Here is a 23,250-nt window from a genome sequence, read left to right as displayed (position 1 = left end):
CATCCTTACGGTATTTAGCAGCAGACATTAGAGAAATACTTGCAAAATGGCCTTTAGGTTCACTCGAGATTGCTAATTAGAAATAAGCCACTTTAAACAAAAGCTACTGGATCTGTTGCCCCCTTCTACCTAGTCTCATGCACTAGCAGCAGTCATTTTATGCTAGTATCCTTAACTTTTCTCAGAGAGTGATAAAAGCAGATGTTTTTTCTCAAGTGTCTGACAAGCATTACAGATGAGCCAATTAGAAATACCTACTGGTTTCTATAAATCTCTCTTCTCCTAGTGACCTTGTAAAGAATACTCAAACAGCAGTCTAAACCAGTATTTTTTCCATGTATAACAAGTACCTCTACATCTAACATTTCTTGTTTGCCTCTTCCTAATCTGCATTAATTTTTACCTTGACGCTAAGCTGTAATACAAATTCTGCCTGTTCTCTGAAAAAAAAAAAAAAAAACCATGAAAAATAAGAAAGGAACTGAGTTATCGAAAACAAGAACTTTCCACCAGACAAAGCCAGCACACCAGGATGGCCAACAGCTGCACAGGTGATGCTCAGCATGAGCTGCTGGTTCTCTTGCTGCAAAGGCAGCAGTTCAGTGCCACCTGAGTACAGCTGAAGGGGGGTGGGGTGGGGAGGGTGTTGTTCTTCAACACAGACATCTGATTCTCTCAGTACAGATTAAGGAGAGTGGGAGTAAGAGTGGGTAAAGATACACGCAGATAATTCCTGAACAGAGGTGGATAAGAGTCACAAGACCTCACTGTAAACGCACTCTTTTAACTGGAATTGGCACAAATTCCCTTGGCTTAAAAGCCACAGCCTAGACAATAGCTTTTTTTAGCCTCCTGACAGGTTAAAACCCACCTTCCTATCGCTGTTATGATTTCAGTGTTGACTTATTAAAGTTATTCACATGTTTGGAAAAAGTTGCTCCTCATTTTCCATCAAGCCACTTGTATTTCAGGCACGGAACACCTCACCTACAGGTGATGGACAGATAGTAAATTTGGCAAATGTTTATCAAATGCTGCATCTGTGGAAGTGAAGCGTGACAGGCCTGTGCAAGCTTGCAGACACACACAAATTTGTTACACATCAGCCTATTGTCTTCGGACGGCCTAAACTACTCTCAGAAAAAGCAACAAAATTACTTGCAAAAGAAAATAGCATCCAGTTCCAAAAAAACTCTTACATAAAGCCTGTTCTCTTACATAAAGGAGAACAGGCTCTTACAGTTAGCAATGCTCTTCTGCCTGGATTGATTCCAGCTTCATTTTAAAGTTACCATTTGGATATTTAGCACACAGTACTATGTATATATATACACACACATACATACATATTTTTGTCAAGTAATCATGCAAAAAACACACTCAAAGAGTCAAAAGTCAACTCATAAAAAAAATACCTATGGCTGGAGCATTTATGCAGAGTTCTCTGGCCAACAGAAGGAAAGTTTTTCCCAGCACATAGACATTCACCTATTAAAAGACAAAAAAACCAATTATTCAAATCTTAAACCACAAATGTTTGTAATAGAACATTTATATGGAAATAAGAAAACCCCAATTTTTGAAATCTTAAACAACCTGCTTTAAAAAAAATTCAATTGAAGTAATACAAGTGATATTCATAGGTACAGGATAATACTTGGTGCTTGTCAAAATCTGCACAAATTAGCATTGTAAATCAAAGCATAAATTTATACTGAAAAAATATAAAAAGTTGCTCATCATGTTCATTAGTGGGTTCAGTACTGCTCTGTAGTATAGTTTTTTCGTTGTCACCGAAAATCATAAGGCATTAAGTAGACTTCAATACAATATCAGTATATATAAAGTGTCATTTATCTTGTAACGTTACAAAACCTGAGCAAATACTCACAAGTCAGTGCAAATTTCAGCTCTGCAAGATCATCTGTAGTGGCATAATTAAGTATTGCACAAGCACACACCAAACTTTTCCACCAAATCAAGGAGTGGCGCTACATGCCCCAAGGGTTATTTGTCATCTCTTACTGTTTGGACATTGCCCCAGATCACATTAAAAACATTAAGAATATAAAAAAAGAAAAAAAAAAAATAGAGTCAGAAAAGCTTTAAACCACACTGGTCCTGCTCAGGCTCCAGGGACAGAGCTCTGCTCCCCTCCTCTCCTTCACTGGTGCACCCAGGGGGATGTAAACTGAGGGGAGGAGTTACTCTTCATGCTCTGATTTGCAATTTATAGCATAGGCAACTATATTTGTATTTTACAAGTCTGAGGAAGTTTTCCTTCTCCATCTTCAGATGTGTTTTGTGGTCAGCAAGAAAGGCAGGATATACTCCAGTTCCCTATCAGTCCCAAACATTCCCACAGAGCTCCGCGAACACCTTGCTCCCCCAAGGCATATGTAAAGGTCAACGTTAGTATAAAAAAACTCCATCCTCCTACACTCCCAACAAATAGGTTTGGTGGGGTTTTTTTTAAGGATAGTATATACTCTATGGCTTTTATGCAACAGAACTGCCCCTCTCTTTCCTATGCCTGGATAGTCAAGGTGTTGACAAAGCAAGTGAGTTGCGATTATGGGGCAAGCCTTTGGAACTAAGAAACTGTTACTAAGTATAATCTCTTTCAGTTTCATCAAAGAGCTTTGCCAACACTAGTTTAAAAGCAGGCTTTACTCCCAAGTGTATATATGCTTCTACCAAGCTAGCAAAAAGAAATATATATATTTAAACAACATCAAAAATAACCCCCCAAACAACCGATACATTTTCATCCAGCACTTCAAAATGTTTATGTGAAAAAGTTCTTGACATGTATTTTTCTAAAATTTAAAAATAAAATTAAATAAAAATTTAGAAATGAAGGCTTCAAAGAAATCCTCAGAATGATCACGTGCCCTGAAAGTCACTGTGCAATCAGGTATACACGATATGATGGTAATTCATTTCATATTTAGTGAAAAGTGGTGAATACCGACCAATGGTTGGACCAGCCTAGAACTGTACTGTCCCTTTTTTGCTGAAAATAGCAGACAACATAGAAGCACCATTCTATGGGAAAGAAGTGAACAAAATATAACCTCTGAATAAGAAGTATATTTTCTAGGAAGCAAGTCACCAAGTTTTATACAGAAAAATAAGCCCCTACTGAATCTGGCAATTCATACTGGAGTCTGAGAGCGTGTGACTTTCCATCAGCCACAGAGACAGCACAGATATGGCTACAGCAAAGCATCTGCAGTGTTTCAGTTGGCTTTAGACTGACTGCGAGCTCAAAATGGCTTGTTTTGACCTTTTGTCTAAAAAAAATATTAACATAAAGAATGAGGGTTTGGCTGTAGTTTCAGCCTTCTAAGCTGGCCGACCAAGTCACTATAAATCTTAAACCTCATCACTTAGATCCTGTTCTGCAAGGACGATTTCACCGCACAAATCAATAAAGTTACTTCAGTGGAGCCAAGTAGATATGAAGTTTCCATTAGAGGCTTCACAAACTCATCTAGTTCTTTCATTTTCGTCTAAGCCCCAAAACTCAAAACGAGTATTTATCCTTCTAATCTTTTTGCTTGTCGCAACATCCAAATTACCTGATGTTTGTCCCCGCCAAAGACGTCACTCTCTAAGAAACTCCTCCCAAGCAAACTTTCCGTAAATGCAATAACAAAGAACAAATAAATATAAAGAGGCATTAAAGAAGCAGGGTTTTTTTATTTTAAGTGAAGATCTAACAGTCGAAGTGGGTGCCAAACTAAATCTAAAGCAAAGACAAATGCATAATAAATGTGCTCAATGACTACATATCTTTCCCTACTTGGCCTAAGAGCCTCCTGATCCACAGTCTATGTGAGAAGTAATACTCTAAATCTAACCTGCTTTTCCACTTCACTCACATCATCAGTGTTTTATGACCAACTTCAAGGTGTAGTCAGTGTATTTGCACAAAATAATAAATTCAAATAGAAATGGTACATCAGGGAATTTCTTTCTTTTGATCACAAGCACATTTCTTTGTAGTTTCTGGTTACTACCCATTTAGAAAGCAAGCAAAATATACAGTGGATTACATGCTCTATATTGTCTTCCTCATGAAGCTCATGAGGAAACATTTCTAATGTTAGGGGAAAATCACAAAAAGAATGAAGAATATTTAATTGCTTTCAGTTTTCCTGGCAAATCAGTAGGGAAAAAAAAAGAAAAAGAACTTATGGCCCTCTCAAAGAATATGCTTCTCAACTTAAAAAATTGACCAGATATTGACAAGTTCTGGGGCGTTTCTCGAAAATGTGAAATTAAAGATGGCATAAGGCTCACCCACAAATCTGTAATGCCAATGAACTGCTGACACACGGTATTCAAGAACTTCTGGGTTTACTGGAAGACTGCCCTTTCTCTAAAATTTTATGCCACTGTCACTAATTTCAATATTACTCACGAGCACACGCAGATCCTGTGACAGAGGAGACATGATATACAATAGGCATGTAGAGAGGGCCTTTCTTTACTTCTCATCATTTGTATGGTTTTTTGCACTCCATTAAGCTTAGAAAATTAAAAGAATTAATTTAGAGGCCTACTTTAATTTCTAGTTCTTTCTTCATTAAGAACTTCTTATAAAAATTCATACACTCCAATCCATCAAAAGCTTAATGCTCCAAATTTAGAATCATATGACATTTGCATTTATAAAACCTAATTTTATATGAGTTCTTAGAATGGTGAATAAACAAAAATGCCCTTCTAAAATGACGTCTCTGGCTTAAACTTAAATTGGTGCAGCTTTAAAGCTTATCACATCAATTTCCGCCTCTTTTCCCCCTTAATTTAAAAGGGTGATACTGAAAAACAGTATTTTCCCAAACTCTCCCCAATCAAAACTGTCAAAGTGAAACAATTGATTTATGCACTTTCATAAGACTTTGCTCTTTTTCTGCAAATTTTCATCAGATAGCAGAATTTCCTAAACTTGATGCAATCACTGGGTTTAAGCATCAACACCTAATACAACAGAGGGGTGTTAACCTCTGTCAGAGGGGATACATACAGAACCTGTCACTGAGTTGGTTTTGCTTAAAAAAACAAGTAGGTCCTTCAGTAGGAAGACATTTTTCAGACAAAAAGTATGTGTTCACCAAGGAACTGCAAAAACCTGTTTTTACAGGAGACCTTAAGGTTCGCTAAGATGTTGTCCTTTACCAATAGTTAATTTCTGCTCTCATTATCAAGCACATTATGTTAATTAAAAGGAGCATTTAGGGAAGGAATGGCTTCCAATTATTCAGTTACATCTTCACAACAAGATCCTTCTACTTGTCATGCTCTTTGCCCTTCACAGTATTTTTTGGAGACAGTCTTTTCATTTTGCATCTGTCAGTCATCAGACAGATTTCAAAGGGACACTTCCAGAGGGACTCTTATCCTTTCATAATTTCCTCTTGCTTTCACATCATGTCTGATCTCTTCACAAATACCAATATACTTCCACTTCTAGAAATAACAACAAATACCTCGTTTCCAGTAACACAGGAATTCATCCGTCTAACACCTTCCAGAATTTTAAACTCTCTTTGGGAAAGAGGGAATCTCTCATTCATACAATTACCAGGTCACGTTAACTTCCGGGCAGTGGCAAAAAATAAAGCTGCCACCACTGAATGAAAGAAGTTTTTGCTTGACTGTAAGTTCCATAAATTTATAAATCAATAACCCTGTCACTATAAGCAATTTCCAAAAGGGCTTTCCAAGACCATAGTGTGGCATTCTGTAAAAAGTATTACAAATGGTGACAGTGGTTAAGATATTCTGTCTTTTAGAAAGACAAAGACCGGGCAGTTGGAACACAGTGAGAATTCACACTGTGAAACATCCATGGCTGCTTGCCTAAATAATTAAGCAAGCATGAAAAGCAAATGAGTTTTTAAGGAGAGTGTCTGTTGCTGGGGAAAGAGGCACCTGTGGTTATTTGATTCATTATTAACATTTCTAGTGTAGTAATGCCTGAAGGTCCCAACCAGGTTGTTTAAATTAACTCAATCAACATGGCAATTTGCATAGGGGCAATAAAGGCAAATGCAGTCAACATGTTAATAACTTTAAATGAACAAAGAGTATTAAAAACTGAAGCAAATGAGTACAGTCTTTAAAAGAATACTCTGTTTTACCTTTTTCCATACAAGAAAATGAAAATTCCTATTTTTTGGATCCATACTGCAATCAGAACAGTCAAGAGGCAACACAACAAAACAGAAACATTCACCAAACCCAGCTGGTCAGGCTATTGCTCAAAAGAGACACAAATCAAAATTAAGCAGCTTCCTCTCATACTGTGCTTTAAAGAGCTGCCTTCAGTCTGGGCACTCCAAAGGGAGAGTCTCCTTTTGCTCATCACATACATGGCAGTCCTAGAGTTCTTCCTCCAACACCACAGCAGTACAATAAGCCATTATCATACTATCTATGCAAGAAAGTCAAAGAGAAATTATTTCCAACAAGCATAGAGGAAGCAGGGAGGCCAACGCTGCCTTTAGATGGAATAAATGAAAACAAGTGTCCAAAAATAAGTCTCAATAAAAATCCTTCTGGACAAGAAATACTGTTAGACTAGACAAATTGAAGATAAAGAAATAGGGGAGAGAGTTGTGCTTTGAAGTGGAAGAGAGACCAAAGGAAGACTAGACCAAGCAAGTACTAGTTACCGATTTTCACTTCTTGTGCACCCTCTTTCCTTACCTAGAGCCGTAGTGCAGTTCAGGTTGGAATGGATCTCAGCAGGTATCCAGCACAACCTCCTGCTCCAAGCAGGATCAAGCAACAGGGACAGACTTGTGCTCTGGATCTTGGGAATTTTCATGGACAAAGACTGCAAACCTGCTCTGAGCAACCTGCTTCCCCGCTTGACTGTCCTCATGGTGAAAAAAACTTCTTGATATCAGGTAATCATCTCACTTTAATTAATTATATCTGTTGCTGACAATTCTCCTGCTGCGTCCTCCTATAGAGAGCCTGGCACTTCAGGCCTCCAACATCTCTTCAGTGAGCATCAGCCTTGTTTAACAGCAGGACACACCACAAGGCACATCAGAAATTATATTCTACTAGGCTGAAACTGGAGATCAAAGCATTGCCAACACCTCTCCCCAAAGTCTTTTATGACCACACTGCAAAGACCATGACACTGGAACAACAGGCTGAAAAAGAAACAGCCGTTTCTGAGGATGTACAAGGCAACGTTTCACCACACCAAAGTAAAACTTCAGCCAAATACTTCTCCAGGTGCAAGGAATGGGATGCTCTGAAACACAGGAACAAACCTAAATTGTTCAGGACTTGGCCAAGGCTAGACAAGCTTCACAGCTCTCCTAAACAAGCCAGGCCTGTCGCTCAGATTGGACTAACAAAAAAAGCAAACAAAAGGCCTGATTACAGACCTCTCTAAGGACTATATTTGCAAGTAAAATGTAGTATCTGAAAATATAAGCAAGTACTTTCCCTGTCAGAGACTGATGACTGATCGTCCTTCCAACTCAATCAACAAGCAGCAGGACTGCTCAGCACAAGGAAGTGGTCTGGACATTTTCAGTTCATTTCAGATCATGCTTTAAAGTCCAAATGTATCAGAGGCGTACTGGATCTGACAACACTTCCAATGGGAGATTTCCAAGACATAGGATATATTCACCTGAAGATAAAACAGGAGAAAAAAGTACCAAAGAAATTGCCTTTCCAATTTAAAAAAAAAAGAAAAAAGGCATTTTGGCTTTTCTCAAGAGGAGAGCAATGTTGAAAGTCCAAAAACTATTATTAAATGCAGGAGTTCTTCAGCGGAACAAGACAAACTCCCACATCCCAGTCATCAGCATAAGAGAAAAACAGATATGACTTCTTAAACAGACTGCCATTAACAGTGAAAATTAGGCTCCTCTATTGTGAAGTTTCAGCAGCACAATACTATCTAAAAGCCCATTACACTGTAAGGGACAGTTTTTTATTTTTTGTATATTGTTAAATCCCAAAGTAACTTACTAATGCCAGGAAGAGAGGCTGTACAACAAGTACAAACCAGAGCCTGAGAGGTCATGCTTAGGATTTCCTCTACACCTTTTTTTTAGTTTGCTTGTTGTTTAAAAAAAAAAGCCTAAACAGATCAGCAAGAGAGAAAGAATACAAATACAACAGGTCACTGAACAAATAATGGGTTGCAGGTAACAGCAGATCCAAATCTTCCTTCGTATTACTCTTACTTCTAGCTGCTACCTCTGTTGTAAGCTCCAGACATCTTTAGCTCTACCAGTTCTTGCAAGACACTGGTTGAAGGTCACTGATGGGGAGGGTGCCCCAAGTGTGATGCAGAATGGCACAGCTAAGACTGTTTCCAGCTGCAAGATGGCAAAAGGCAGCAATTAATGGCCTTTTTTCACAGGCTTTCAGTTATCTTTTTTGCCAGTAGCCAGAGTTACAAAGCTTTCTTTCTGTTTCGCTTTTAGATGAAACGATACATGAAAGGTTGTTATGAGGACATGGTTTAGTGGTGAACGTGGTGGTGGATGATGGTCGGACTTGGTGATTTGAGAGCTCTTTTCCACCCTTAAAGATTCTGTGATCTTTCCCCCCTCAAATGCACTGAAACCTATTTCAGGGTGTGCAGTAATTCAGCCAGTAGCCTCCATGAAGACAATCCATAAAGATGTTCATTGGGTGACTTTCTTCAAAAAATTCCTGTGGTCAGATGATGAGCAGCCCTGCAGGTCCCTCACCTCCCACAGCAACTGAGCTGCATCAAGGAGAACACTCTGAAGAAAAATCCCAATGTTTGCTATAGGCAGCTAAGCAAGACTTCGTCTTGCAGGTCAGCAGTAGCTCATTTTTTAGACTTTCAGATGTGATTTTTTTTGTAATATAAAATTGACATCTTTCTCATTTTACCAAGAAAAACAGTTCTCTGGACCAGTATGACATATTTTGTACAGATAAGTCTGAACAAGTTAAATATTTTGGAAAGATAATACCATTGCCACTACTACTGCTCACAACTTTTCTTCTTCCTTAATGACATTCACATCCCAACTTCAGAATGGGAGAGCTGTCCTTGAACAAAGGAGGCACTTCAAGGTCAAACAGTACAACCTAATCAACTAATTCCAATAAACTAATTCTTTTTAGGCACAAAGTCTGTGAGCAAAGGCTGATCTAAAGCAGAATGTACTGAAGTTTTCTGCCTGGGCCATAAATGTTTTGCCACAGAGGTGTGTTTTGTTTTGTTAATTTTTTTTGTTTGGTTTGTTGTTGTGGTTTTTCGTTTAGTTTGTGGTTCTGTTTGGGGGTTTTCATTTGTTTGATTTTTTTAAAGAGACTTGGGGTGGGATAAAAGAAAATCAAGATAGAACCTGAAAAGCTCCTTTATACATTCTTAAACAGGACTTTCTGGCTAGCCATAGTTAACAGTTAACATTCTTGTTTGCTCAGTTTCACCTTAAAGAAGCCATGAAGCAGAGCTCTTCAAAAGCCTTCACACAGTTAAATGCAGATGAAGATACTGAAACCTTGGATTTTTCTCTTTTAGGAGCTGATTATTTCTCTACTACCAATGTACTTCTGCCTCTCCCATCTCCTCAGTTACCCCTCTTTAACCTTTTGGTTTTCATATGCCCCATCTCAGCATCTTTTCTGTCTGGAATGTACAAAGGGGAGAAGACAAATCATTCGATCTTTCTTGTCTGTTCCTGCTGACAAGACATCTTTTCTTTTTTCATCTCTTGCAGACACAATACCTCTTCTTCACATTGTGTGACTATTCTTCATATTACTGTGATTGTTCTATTTCAAAACCCTCACCATGAAAAATGACTTGTGTTTAGAAGCAAATAAACCTCCCATTCTACACAAGCAGCACTCGGGTGTGAGTAATCAAAATAATTCAATAAGAGTTCAGAAAAGAGAAAAAAGTTACTCATTTTAAGAATTAAAGATTCATTTGATTATTGCAATTCCAGCAGATTGCTTCAAGCAATAAATAGTCTTCAGAGGGATGCCATTTACCAAGACAGCTGGGAGGACAAAAATAGATGCAACTAACCTACTCACATTGTATGTAAAACAGTTGTAACAGGGAGAATGAGGGTAAGACAACATATGTCAGTGCAGCTTTCTGTTTCCACACACAGAGCAAGTTCGTATTTCTCTAAAAAAACATTATATAAAACATGTTTCTGTAGAGCACGAATCCATTTACACAGAATTACCTACCAAAAAGGTTATTTCTGTCTTCAGCAACTGTTGTTTCAAAAATATGTAACATCTGACCCTGTGCCACTGCAGTGACCCTGAAAGGATCACGCTAACTCTTGGGACGTTATTGGTACCAATAAAAGCTAACAAATATTTTTGACTCTTAATTTTACTGAACAATTACTCAGATTTACAAACCCAGTGATTTTCCACTCAGAATTTTTAGAGAAAAATTAAAACATCTTAAACTTTAACAATTAAAAAAAAAAAAGTCAAATTAAGAAAAGGTACATTACCTGAAGAAGGTCACTGAGGTCAAGTAGCATGTCTGTGAAGAAGTCAAGGAATATACACGCTTGTTGAATGTGACACTATTTCCCAATCTCATTAGCAAACCAAAAAAAAGGGAAGAAATAAACCCAGGTTTAACTGTCAAAAAAAGCAAATATGGGTTAGGTACTTCAATTCACGACTTATGCTAACAACTAACACCCAGTTAAATGTCCAGCTGCCCAAAAAGCCCTGCCAGCACCTGCTGAATTTACAGCACAAGTTGTCCATGTGAAGCGATGGTCTCAAAGAACAAGCCAGCACTCCGTGTGACCTAAAATACTCACCATATCCTGCAGCCTAAGAAAGACTCAGTGGTAACTGGGTCCTCTGCTCTGCTTTAGAGAGCACCTGCAGCGCTGCATCCAGCTCTGGGGTTCCCAGGAAAGACATGGAGCGAGTCCAGAGGAGGACACCAAGATGATTAGAGGAAAAGCGCACCTCTCCTGTGAGGAAAAGCTGAGAGAAAGGGGAATGTTCAGCCTGGAAAAGAGAAAGCTTCAGGATGACCTAATTTTCACTTTCAGGTACCTGAAGGGAACTTACAGGAAAGATGGAGAAGAGCATGTAGTGACAGGACAAGGGGGAATGGATTCAAACTGAAACAGAGTAGGTGTTAGATTGGATATTAAGAAAAATTCTTTACTGTGAGGCTGGTGAGGCACTGGCACAGGTTGCCCAGAGATGTTGTGGATGTCCCATCCCTGGAAACATTCAAGGCCAGGCCGGATGGGGCTTGGAGCAGTCTGGTCTGGTGGAAGGTGTCCCTGCCCATGGTATGGGGTTGGAACGAGATGATCGTGAAGGTCCATTCCAACCCAAACCATTCTATTATTCTCTGATAACAAAAAAACACTACTAGCAGCAAGACAGAATACTCTTGTTGCACTTAAGAATATAAAGCATCATTAGTCTCCTGTGCCAGCTTAGGAGCCCAGGATCCCAGAAACACAGATGGAAGAGCAAACTAAGAAAACTGACATAAGTTTCTTTTGCCCTCTTCTAGGAGGACCTGTCAAAGAGCTGGAAAGGGAAAGCTGCTTTGCCTGCTCTCTTCTCCAGCCATGCAAATCACCTGTTACCTTTGAGCTTTCACTCCCTTCATCATATCCTGTGCTGCTAAATATGAGGTCACCATCTACTACTCATTATGAGCACACTTGGAACACACAATAGATAAAAACAAGCCAAACCTCTACAAGTTCCAATTAGATTTTACTAAAAGTAAACACGCTTATGAATTAATTGTCTTTACAATATCCACATAGAAAAGAAAACCCCAAGCATCATGAAGCTCAAAGTGCAAAGGTAGCCTTCTTGCTGCTGTAAATGAACACACGCCAGATCTCCTATCAGCTGCTCAGGTGTGGCTCACATGTCGTAAAAGGGTTCTGGTTCTATTATTAAAAGGAGTGTCAAGGTAAAGTGTGAGAAGGGGAGAGAGAGAGAGTATGAGGCAGGCAAAGAAAACGTACGCAGGGCTGTATGTGAGTTTGTGTGTATGTAGCAATGTGTTAAGAAATCCAGTATTAAATAAAATGCAGGGACGTCAGTACAGTTTGGTACATATTGTGGCAACATAAGTATTAGTGAGTGTTTTTCTTACTCTATGCCAGAGGAATACAGTACACGTTTCTCCTAAACATTATCAGTCGTGGAAGGAGAGCAATTCAGATAACGTAATCAGTTAATACATAAACATTTTCCTTGCTAAGAACTTTTATCCTTGAGCATTTCTACCCTTATTTTGCATTTGAAATTGTATGAGTATACTTCAAATTTGTGAAAAAATTCAATACATTATGTTAATATTATTTGGTGAAAATTAATTCCTACATTAAAAGCCACAGCGTAGCTGGATAGTCAATTAGCTGAAAACTCAGTATGGCTCTGAAAAATCTAAAATTTATTATAGGTAGTATTATGCAAGAGATTAAAGTAATCTGAAATTTTAACAAAGTAAAGAAATTGAAAACAAAAACCATCTGTAAAATATACAGCTTAGAAATCTACACAAAGCAATAATGAATTCACTGCAACTTTTTTGTCAAAATAGAAAAGAGGGAGAAAATGGAAAGACTTTTAGCAATGCAATTGCCAAGGAACCATAATAACTGTCAGCTCATCAAACAGATCTAGGAAGAAATCACTATGCCAATTTTGTGGTCCAGAAATATTCTAAGGTCTTAAAATGTTCCCAGCTCATTATTGACTTGTTTTGTTATTCTTTGCCCACCCTGAGATACCTTCACTACTGAGATAAACTAAAATTATCACTAATATCTGACAGATCTCATTACAATTTAGGGGGAAAAAACGCAATCAAAAACACCAAAAGAAAAGCATCTCATAGGTTATTGAGGCACCAATGTGAGCAACCGAGTGGTCCTCAAGCCTGGCTGCTGTCACTGGAGATGGAGGAGGAGTCAGAAAAGAATCTGTGCCAAAAGCTAATTCAGACCTTAGGTGAGCCAGAGAGGTTCTTTTCTAACCAAAGCATTTCACAAGTCATGAAATCTGTATACCAGAGTATTCTTCATCCCCCTCAAACTGTTAAACACATTTTTGCGGAATAAATTTATTAACACAGTACAAATGTTCGGTCTTTATTACTGTAAGGAAAACAACCCCACCTTTTTGTCCAAGGAGAAACAGAGAGCACTGCGTGCATATATAGTGACACAAGATCAGAGCTAAGGAGCTGGGAAATTCACTTGCAGGGTTCAGGCAACTGAGCCAATTTAGAGCTACACTACAGATGCTTTACCGTACAGTCCTTTGCTCCTTAGAGAAGTTACTTCAAGTGTCCATTGAAACTGCAAGCAAAGGTCACAGTAAAAATGTGGTGTTTCTGGATTTCATTTAAGGTAGCCTCCAGCAATCTCTCTCCCTGATTAGATGTGTAGCTGCTACGTTAAATCAAAAGGGGAAACTTGAGTCATGCAGTAGCACTGGGTTGGCCTTTACTATGAATATTGTGGGCACGATTTATCAGCAGGAAGTGGTTGTAAAAACAGGCCGTTGTTTTCAAACTCCTTTTCAGAGCTGGAACAGTTCAGGGGAACGTACAACAACAGCTGAAAACAGCAGATAATACTTAGTATATATTCAAAAATTATACAATCATAAGATAAATGTTTTCTTTGAGGCTGAAAGAAAACAATGTTCATTTTACATATGGAGACTGCTACCCACATGGAAGGCTCTCAAAGGGATAGACAGCTACTGATATTGTAGATATACACATACAAAATAATGGGGCTCAAGGGCACTTAGGCTATGAATGCACCCAATTTAAAAAAAAAAAAAAAAAAAAAGAAAAAGAAAAAGCACTGACAGTTTTAACTGTTTTTCCTTTGCTATTCATTCTTCAAGCAAATTTCACCAAGGTATGCAACTGACTGCTCATCATTAGAAATATCTAAAATAAGATGAGTCTACAAGCTTTACTGCAAAATAGTAAATTCAAGGGAATCCTTTCACCAACACGATGCAAGAGATCAGACTGAGTAGCCGGAATGCCTTTATAATCCAGTAATCTGTGGATAATGTGAGAGCTCCATGAATCACAGCAATAATGATCTCATTCTCAGCACCAGAGGAAACAAAAGTTCATGATGAAATGAATAGTACCGGAAACCTAAACCCCAAAATACCAAAACAAGCATGCATTTGTGCTTCAGACAGACCTACATTTTACATATTCCAGCAATCCTGAAGTACTAATGTGCAGCAAAATCACCTTGGGTTTCATAGTAACATTTAGCAGGAGGCAAACCTGCCATTTGCAAAGTTACAGAGAGAGATGCAGGAATAAATTGTGGAAGATGCTGCTAAAATAACAAATATCATTTGCAATACAGTTGCTACCCCTACTAAAAATAAATTTTAAAAAATATAAATATTTATTTTAGTGTCTGACAATCCACAATAATCAGGAAACCTTCAAACAGATTATTTCATGCTAAGGTGTAAAAATTCTTCAGCTATGTAGGACATCATATCTGGGAGACACAGGCATGGATAGGAAGCAGGGAGAAGACAAAGAGTATTTGTTTTATTTAGTTAGTTTCCATAAGTTACTCCCAGAACATTTTTACTTATTTTAAAGCGGCCATACCATGTAAGGAGGACCAATGCCAAGAAATTGTGACTGCAAGTCACTCAAAAGAACTTTGACATCCATAAGGGCCCTGCTGCCTTTTTTCAGTGTAAGTTAAAATGCTGTTTCTCACAAAAACTAAAAGCAGATCCATGAAATATATTAAATATTTAAACATAAACTTGCTCCCTGTACTCAACAACAGCAATTCAGCTAGCTGCAATCAGAAAAACAAAGCTTAATAGGAAAGGTGGCTGAAAAGCCAAAAAAAAAAAATAAATCTGAATGTTAAAACAAAATTTTCTCATGTTCTAAATAAAAAGAAATATTTACAATTTCAGTTTTAAGGTTCTGGATAAATTACACAAGAAATGGGAACCTCCCAGAAGGAATTTCAGTAACAAACACACAGAGATAAGACAAAAGGGAGGGTGGACAGAGAAGTGGAGAAAACTGTCCAAGGTGAAACACTAGTGACAGCATTTTGGCAGTTTTTGACCTTTCAGTTCAATATCCAATTCACAGCCTTCCCCCATACACCACATGATTTCTGATTATGGCTTATCATGGTTGTACCTCTGCTGCTTTACAAACTTTTCCCATTTTAATTATCCATTAATTGAAACTGACTGACAGCACTAATTGTTTAAAGTAAACATTTCTCTTTCCAATGACACTGAGCTAAAACAATTAGAAAATAATAACCAAAACCAATTCTTTTGTAGAAAACTCATTTCTGACATCTCTAATGAAAGCTTTTGCCTTGAGGCTGAAACCCTACAGAGCCAGTTTCCAAAGTTTCTCCAGTTTCCAATTTTGTCTGTGCAAAGAAGTCCACGTAACACAGGCTGCACTTGAGCACACAAATAAAAATAGCATTTAGCAAATCAAACTGCTAAACATAAATGCAAATTTTATAAAAAAATTATCTTTATGTAGATTAATGCATGATAAAATAAGAAGTTTGTTTTGGTCTGTGGGCTTTTTGCCTTCTTTGCACACAGCTGCATGTCTGTGTGTCATATAAGCATATTATTCTGAATTCTGTATTCTAAAATCCCCAATGTAAGTACAAAACCAGTCCTGTACTCCTTCCCCGGGTCTATCAGGACATTTCTCCAGCAGTTCCCCTTCAGCTCATGCAACCTCACTACCTCATAGTCAACACAAAATTAGCAGCAGTAATTCAGCATCGTACAACCACCAGGCAGATTAAAGAGGAGACAGGCATTTCTGGCTGCATCCAGCCTGCCTGATTCCATGGCATTAACTGAGAGGGTTAGAGGTGTGGCTTTCTGGCTCACCTAAGACCTGAATTAGCCTTTTGACACCAGCTCTCCCCTCTATCTCCAGCAGCTGCAGACAAAATCCGGGGTGACTGGGCTGCTGTCGGCGCCGCAGCCGGTCAGGCGGGACGGATCAACGCCTGCGAGCTACATCAGCCTCCAGGCTCCAGCACACGTACAGCTCTGTCTTTGCTAAATTAATGCTGCAGCTTTTCTTAATAATTGTCTTCAGAGCCATTGCCATTTAGAGGAACATTTCCAAAAGCACGCCAGGCTGGCTGAACATGCAGCAAGCGTTCAGCACTTCTGAAAACGCTGCCCTTGGAGAACATCCCCTTCAAAGGACCGGGGCCAGGCCATGTTCCTGGTGTTACTGACTTCAAGTGAAAAACCTGCTTTGTGGGGTATTGCCAAGTATTTACATAGTTGCATGTAAATTTATAACACAGCGCAACACAACAGAAGAAAAAAAAAGAGTAAAAAATGCATTTCTTGTCTCAAAATGCTTGTATAGTCAACTCACAATTATTCAGGGTATCAAAGGGATAAAACATGCAAAGAATATCCATACTAAGCTCCTGAAAGATAATCTGGTTAGTATGTTTACTTGGGGAAAAGAAAATTTAGGCATAGAATGAAAATGTAAATATTAATTTAAAAGTTGTGAGAGACATGAGGTTAATCTTCAACCTGAATGATGTGGCCGTGTATAAATAACAGTTGGTTGTATTCAAACAACAAGAAGTCTCCAAACAAGAAACAGAGACCCCGTCCCCCGAACAGTAAATTGAACAAGTGGTGGTGAGGGAAAACAAGAGAGGTTGCTAGGAGAAGCAAGGTCTAAGGAAGAACTTAAAAGAAGAGCAGGGCTGGCAGATGAGAATGGGAGAGAGGCACCAGGAAAGGAGCAAAGCTCAAGCAGCAAGGAGAAAAGAAATCAGAATAAACTGTAAAATTGCTGCAGAAAACACAAGCAGGCATGAAACTGCAGTCCAAAATTCTGCCATTTGATAATAAAATAGGCTTCAAAAAAGCAGCTGGGAAGGAGGACACCGATAGTAAAGATTTAAGTACATGTAAAGGAGTTCAGTTCTCTCTCGTGTGTACAAAGTCTATAAAGGTTATGACTCTTGTACCAACAGTGAAAGAAAAGTTCACAAGAACTCAGAGGTGCAGGTTTGGAAGAACTATTCTGAGATGACAGTCCAGTATTCAGCACAGCAGCAATGCACTCGTTTGGAAACGTGAAGCGGCTGGCTGAGAGAGGAGCAGAGGAAAAACACTGCCTGCTCAGAGGTGGCAAAGGAAAACCAGCACTGTCATGAGCCTGACACTCTGCCTTTTCAGAAAACTCCAAATGGAAGAGTTTTGAAAGACTTAAAGAAATGAAAAAAGAAAATAAATCCCTGCCCTAACTAGTCTGATTCTAGTCCACTACCACCCCCTTCCTTGGGCTGCTATTTGTGCAGTAACATGGCAAACCAGCCAAAGGAACTGTCTGAAATAAATATTTTTTCTTTTCTTTTTTTTCTCCTGTTTTCAGCTGGATTAACTCCCAAGTGCTCATGTAACTGCACAAACACCTGGGCTGATAGAAGGCAGGGGATGGACTGGGGGAGGACTGAGCAGGCAAGGGCAAAGCAAGATAACTTCTTTCTGAAGCCGCGCCAGCTCTCACTGGCTTAAAGCATTCATCAAAACTAGAGCCTGAGACAATCTCTCAGTCACCCATCCCACCTTCTCAAATTTCTCTTTAAAGTTTGCAGAGTTTTCCCCAGCTTGCTCCAAAACACAAAGACCTACCTTATCTGAAAGAGAAACCTTAAAACAAATAAGGAACAAAAGCCTGTAGAGTAACTGCTTTATAGTAACCCAAAATCTTTCAAAACTGATAACGGTTGTTTTAAGTACACACACAGTTCCTTGTGTGAGAGTTCATCACGGCACTGCTCTGGTTTTACCCACAGCAAACACCCAGCTATACTTTCTGAAAAAACTAGCAATACAGCGCTCAATTAAACCAGAATAAAACCAAATCCTGTGGACGCAGAGTGTTCTACATTTCCCATGCCAGAAGCCAAGCGTTACATCTTCGCTTTCATACCCATACTGAGGCTAATGCACTGGTATTAGCACTTGCTCCTCGGAGAATTATCTCAGCAGACCTCTTCTGGGGCAGGAGAGCGGCAGCTGCTGTCCCAGCACTGGGACATGGCAGAGCTTGCACAGAAACTCAGATGCTGCTTTCCTGCCTGTATCAGAGGACTTGATTTACCCACGCATGGGCATTATCTAACACGGTACACGTACAACACTGTCACTCTTTTAGTAAAAAATCTGCGACACTAGAGCCTTTGCTTTAAGGGAAAATACTGCTTCAAAAGGAATGAATTGCAGCCCTGCCCTTCTGAGGCCGCTGACTCCTTAAAGGCCTTTGGTGGGAAGTACAACAATTGGATGTGTTAAATTTCCCACTCTCAAAGGCCTTTAAGAGAATCATCTCAGCACATGTCATGTAACACCATGACAGAACAAACCCCTCTTTATCAGATGCCCGGGGGCACCTGCAGGAACCTATTTCATTACCTGGACTGCACCAAAGGGAGCCCTGTATTCTGAAAGGGGGCACTACAGGAATACCTTTGCCCCCGACGGTCTATTCCTGCTGATCAGAAAAGCTCACCCAGGCAGGAGGGAGAGCTCTCTGCATTCCCACCCTGCCTCACCCCCACAGCTCTCCATCGGAAAAACAGCAGGTGTAATGGCTCCATGGATGCGTCTGGCTCTCTCCTGGGGAACGGATGGAGCAACACTTCCACAGATGCTACCAAACTGTTAATTACTACTCTTGTAGTAATCAAAGCAAGTTTGTCTGAAAGCATTACTGTAACTCACAGTAGCTTCCCCAATCACCTGTGCTTGTTACAGAACATAAACGCAGCACGGAGCTGGAAACTGGCCTCTCAGGACTAGTTTATCAGCAGTGCTTGGAAGTCAGGATGACATGCCATTTTTACACTGGCTGAACTCCTCAAAGCACTCTGAATTAGATATTTTTAATAAAATGAATAGGGAAACATGGAACTAAACTGATGCGCTGCATAGGTGAATTAAGAAATCCTCAACCCATGCATTTCTCAAACTTGAGAAATGCCTGCACTAAATATAAAAAAGATTCCTACGTGTTCATTGTAGCAGAAACCTACAAAAGCCATAACAGCACAGAGGTATACTGAATTTGGGTTTTATACTGTATTTTTTATTAAATGAAGTTATATTATCTAAACTGAGCTTGCCTTATGGTTCATAAATAGCAGCTTATCCCAAATGAGTTACTAATAATGCATTTTACCAAATTATAGAATAATGCATCTTGCACTTTAAAGTACCACCAGAAGAGTGTTCAAGGGAGGTTTATTCGGCAACATGGAATAGAAAACTCCCATTACCTCCTTGGACACTTACCCAGGTATCTTGGGATATGAACAGACAGAAGCAACTGAGTTAGCACGCCTGGATTTACCCACCTGTGGACAAGATGCAATATACAAACATGTCTTCACTTCTCCTTCCCAGCAATGCACAAGGGAGATATTGCCTTTAGCTGTCATTGGCAGGGTGAGAAGATACTTGCTTAAAAAGAACTATAAAAAAACAGGAAAAGAACTGCAATAGCTTTTCTAACTTTCAAAACATCAAATACTAATTTTAAACACCTTTCAGGGCAAGGGACATTTCATCATACCTTGAAATTAATGCAATTCTTAACATGACACATTCCCCTTCAAGGACATAATATACTGGATTTTAAAGTTAAAACAAATTTATGTCTTAAAAAGTGGTCTCTAGAACAAGACTGAATTTGGTCCTTGAACAAGCCTAAAAAAAAAGGTGGAGGGAGGAGTTTGCATGGCACAGAAGAAAGACAACAGATCTGAGGCTTCAAATGCAGCTAACTTCTCAGACAGTTCAATTACGAGAATAAATCATTGAGATGATCTATTAAGCAGGGAAAATACAGTCACAGGCATTTGATACACTTTGTATTTCATCTACAGAAAAGGATGTGAAACAAATGCTTCCCTTTGGGAATCTGTTTTTCCCAAGAAACTGAAAGGCATAGCCCAGAGGGACTCTCAGCTGTGCCTCAGGACACTGGATTTCTGTTTCCATCTTTGCTACTGCCCAACAAAAAACATTCCATCCTTTATCATGTTTTTATAATGAAGACAACAGTTTCCCCTCCCTTAGTAAAATGCTCTGAAATATTCTGATTATCTTACTATTATAATGCACATTTTGACTCTAGGGTTCCCAAGTCTTTCCAAAAGGTCAGAGAAACAATCTTCCAAATGTATTTCAGCTATAATATCCCAGTAGACAACTTAACTTTATGGTCAACAATTATTTTTCAGACCTCCTCCCTGCCTTTAAAAGACTCAAGATACATCCTGTCTAAATGCAACATCCTGTTCTAACTAGTGGGTTTATGACACGCGAATCAAGATAAAAATTTGTCCCCCGTGCAAAACGAGCTTAAGAGCTGAGAGACATCCTCAGCTCCTTATAATAAAGAGAGATGCAAGAGATATCACAGATTGAGCCCCTCCTTTCAAGTATGACAGTCTTAATTTTCATGCCTCCATTATCCAACACATATAGCTAGGCTCCTCCTATAAGAACTTTAAAATCCTTTATTCAGGTTAATATTTAATTAGATTTTTCACCAATTTGCTCAAAAATTACTTTGTAAATACAATATCAATTCTCATTGTTAAAAAAAAGACAAAGGAAATGTCAACTCCATTGTTATAGGTTACTCTTCTTTATGAAAGGATCCTTAAGGAATAAAAGGAAAAACCTTTTACTGGGGCAAGGTGTGAGGGGAGAGAGGGTAGAAAGGGGCCAGAATACACATACCAATATCCTACTGAAAACTCAGGTACTCAGTAAGCAATTTGGTGCAATTCACTTGTCACAGATACTGCAATTCTGCTGGCATTACTGTCAATATTTACTTTACTTAGGTAGGAACTCACAAAGCATCCCGAAACAATGCTGCACAGCATCAGTTAGTGAACAAACTGAAGCTAATTTACTTGCAAATGGCATTTCTCACGTTCTTAAAAGTTAACAACTTTCATTTAAATGACTTTAATCAAGATGGAAAATGTGGTATTTTCCTGAAGTGTCATTTTAAACTTTTATCCCTGTATTATCTTCCTTTGAATGCCGTAGCAATGGCAAGCACTTATCTAACGTCTCTCTTACAGCACAGACACTGCTCTGTCATTATCAGTTTTTAAGAAGCTGTAAACTTATCTCAGCTGCTGGAATTCTTCATGAGAGAAAGCAAAAAAACAAGCCAGTAATGATGTACATATCATCTGCCTCTGGGAAAATAAAAACTGCCAGTGATATGCTGGGAAAGATCTCCTCAGACGCCTTTCACAGAGTCTTGCAGTAGTTTTATTGTAACCTAGCAGTGTAATTGCAAATAACATTCTCCAGTATGCTGACGGCAAGCTCCTAAAATACAGCTCTGTTCTGAACAACAACTGAGAATGCTATTGTGAGTCCAATGTTTACAGCTGTTCGCTGATTGTGTCATATTTGCAAAGCTTTCAAGAAAAATGATAACTTTTTCCCCACCACTGAGATTTATAAATTCAGCCTAGAATTTTGCCTAACAAGTTCAAGGCAATACCCGAGCTTGTGAGCCTGCAGGACTCGCTCCTCTTCCCAATTTTAGCTTAAAATTCCAAGGGGTTTGGCCAATATGCTTGGAAAAGTATATTCCAGTGCTTTAGCAAAATTAAACAGGAGAGTAATGTGTAAAACAGAAGACTAATATGTAAAACATTATGGGAGGCAGCAGTAAGAGGCATAGATCCACACGGGGCACAAACATATTGACGTCAGATGAGCAAGTTGTTTTGTTTCCTTCTGTGCCTCAGTTTCTCCAGTCAAAAGATGAGGACTGAAATATTGACATGTGTCATAAAATGCCATAAATTCTACACCTCCATCACCAGGACACTGAGCTGGGAGGAAGCAAATTGGAGTTACAGTCCTGCTGCCACAACTGCTTACACATCAGGTCAATAGAATCATATATAATAAACACATTAGTAAAAAACGAAACACACAGGAATAACCTTAGAGGAAGAAACTGAACCGGGTATACACCCTCTCTAAGCCTGGCCATTCACCTACAAAAGCTTCCACTTGTTTGCCTTTCTCCTGGTCCCACAATTCTTGCATTTCAGATTGCACAGCAACAAGAGCTTCAAAAGAAGAACAGGCAGGATTTGGCCCCGACTACCCTCTCAGCTTTTAACTCCCCCTATGGAAGCGAAAATGGAGTTTGTGCAAGTCAGGAAGAGGGTTTAGTCACTGCTCCTTAAAAAAAAACCTTAAATTAAATCAGTGAGCACCTGTTGTGTTGCCCATTACAGAGACAGATCACTCTGGACTCTTCACCCAGAGCAGAAGACAAAAAACCTGCCCTGTGGACTGACAGTTCAGCTGCACCTTTGTGCAAAGTGGCATCCCAACCAACACCAGCTCAGTGACACTGGCACTGCAATGGATGCTGCTCATCCTGACTTCAGCAAAGCTGAACACGTGTTCTGCCACAGTGCTCCTAAAGCCAAGTTGTTGAGACATCGTGGCCTGGCTTGCTGGCCTAGAAGACAAGCATAAAATTGGCTGGACTGCCAGGTTTGAAGGGCTGTGACTAATAGTGCAAAGTCCAATTAGCAGAGAGTTACTGCAGGCATCCCTCGGGGGTAGCACTGTCTCCATGAGCGAGGCATCGAGGCAGAGGCTCCCTGGGCAGGTCTGCAGGTGGCACCAATCTGGGGGAGCAGTCCTGTGTCAGAAGGTGGGGCTGCCACTCTGAGGGATCTCAGAAGGTTGGAGAACCAGGCTGACATTTGTCTTTGAACTTCTTGAAAAGCCTCACACACTTGACAGAGAACAGGCTGGGACCGACCAGGCAAGGAACATCATTTGCACAGAGGAGGTGGAGGTCCCCACGGAAAAGGGGGTGTGTGTCGCACCTTCTCTGTCTGCTGGATAGCTGGTGGACAATGCTCTGTATTCTCTTTCCTCCCATCCTAGAACCTCTCAGCAGGAAGGACTGTTGTAGTGAAACACTCCTCTCAAGCTACATTTCTTTGAAGCTTCTTTTTCTGAAGCTCTCCTCATACTCTGGATATTACCTCTCAGCCAACAGTCTTGAGTCCTGACTGTGCTCCCAACTTCTCCTGCTGAAACAGGAGAAAAGTGACCAGTTCACAGCTCTACTGG

At 39.5% G+C, this 23,250-nt stretch overlaps 1 protein-coding gene across 1 annotated transcript in view; it reads right to left on the bottom strand.

Annotated features, from left to right (window-relative positions):
* The window catches only part of BRF1 (BRF1 RNA polymerase III transcription initiation factor subunit), a 178,828-nt gene that overhangs the window by 93,746 nt on the left and 61,832 nt on the right, over nucleotides 1–23,250 (bottom strand). The window contains exons 4-5 of the mRNA XM_027895346.1: nucleotides 10,515–10,546; nucleotides 1,416–1,488 (exon numbers count right to left, since the gene is read on the bottom strand). Coding sequence (XP_027751147.1) covers nucleotides 1,416–1,488; nucleotides 10,515–10,546 — 105 coding nt within the window. The remainder of the gene's footprint in view (nucleotides 1–1,415; nucleotides 1,489–10,514; nucleotides 10,547–23,250) is intronic.

Source organism: Empidonax traillii, unplaced genomic scaffold (assembly GCF_003031625.1).
Source record: "Empidonax traillii isolate 1590-97213 ecotype Southwest subspecies unplaced genomic scaffold, ASM303162v1 scaffold457:size789790, whole genome shotgun sequence".
In the NCBI taxonomy this organism is placed as follows: Eukaryota; Metazoa; Chordata; class Aves; order Passeriformes; family Tyrannidae; genus Empidonax; species Empidonax traillii.
Note: the sequence above shows the minus strand (reverse complement) of the source record. Positions and strands in the feature narration are given on the sequence as shown.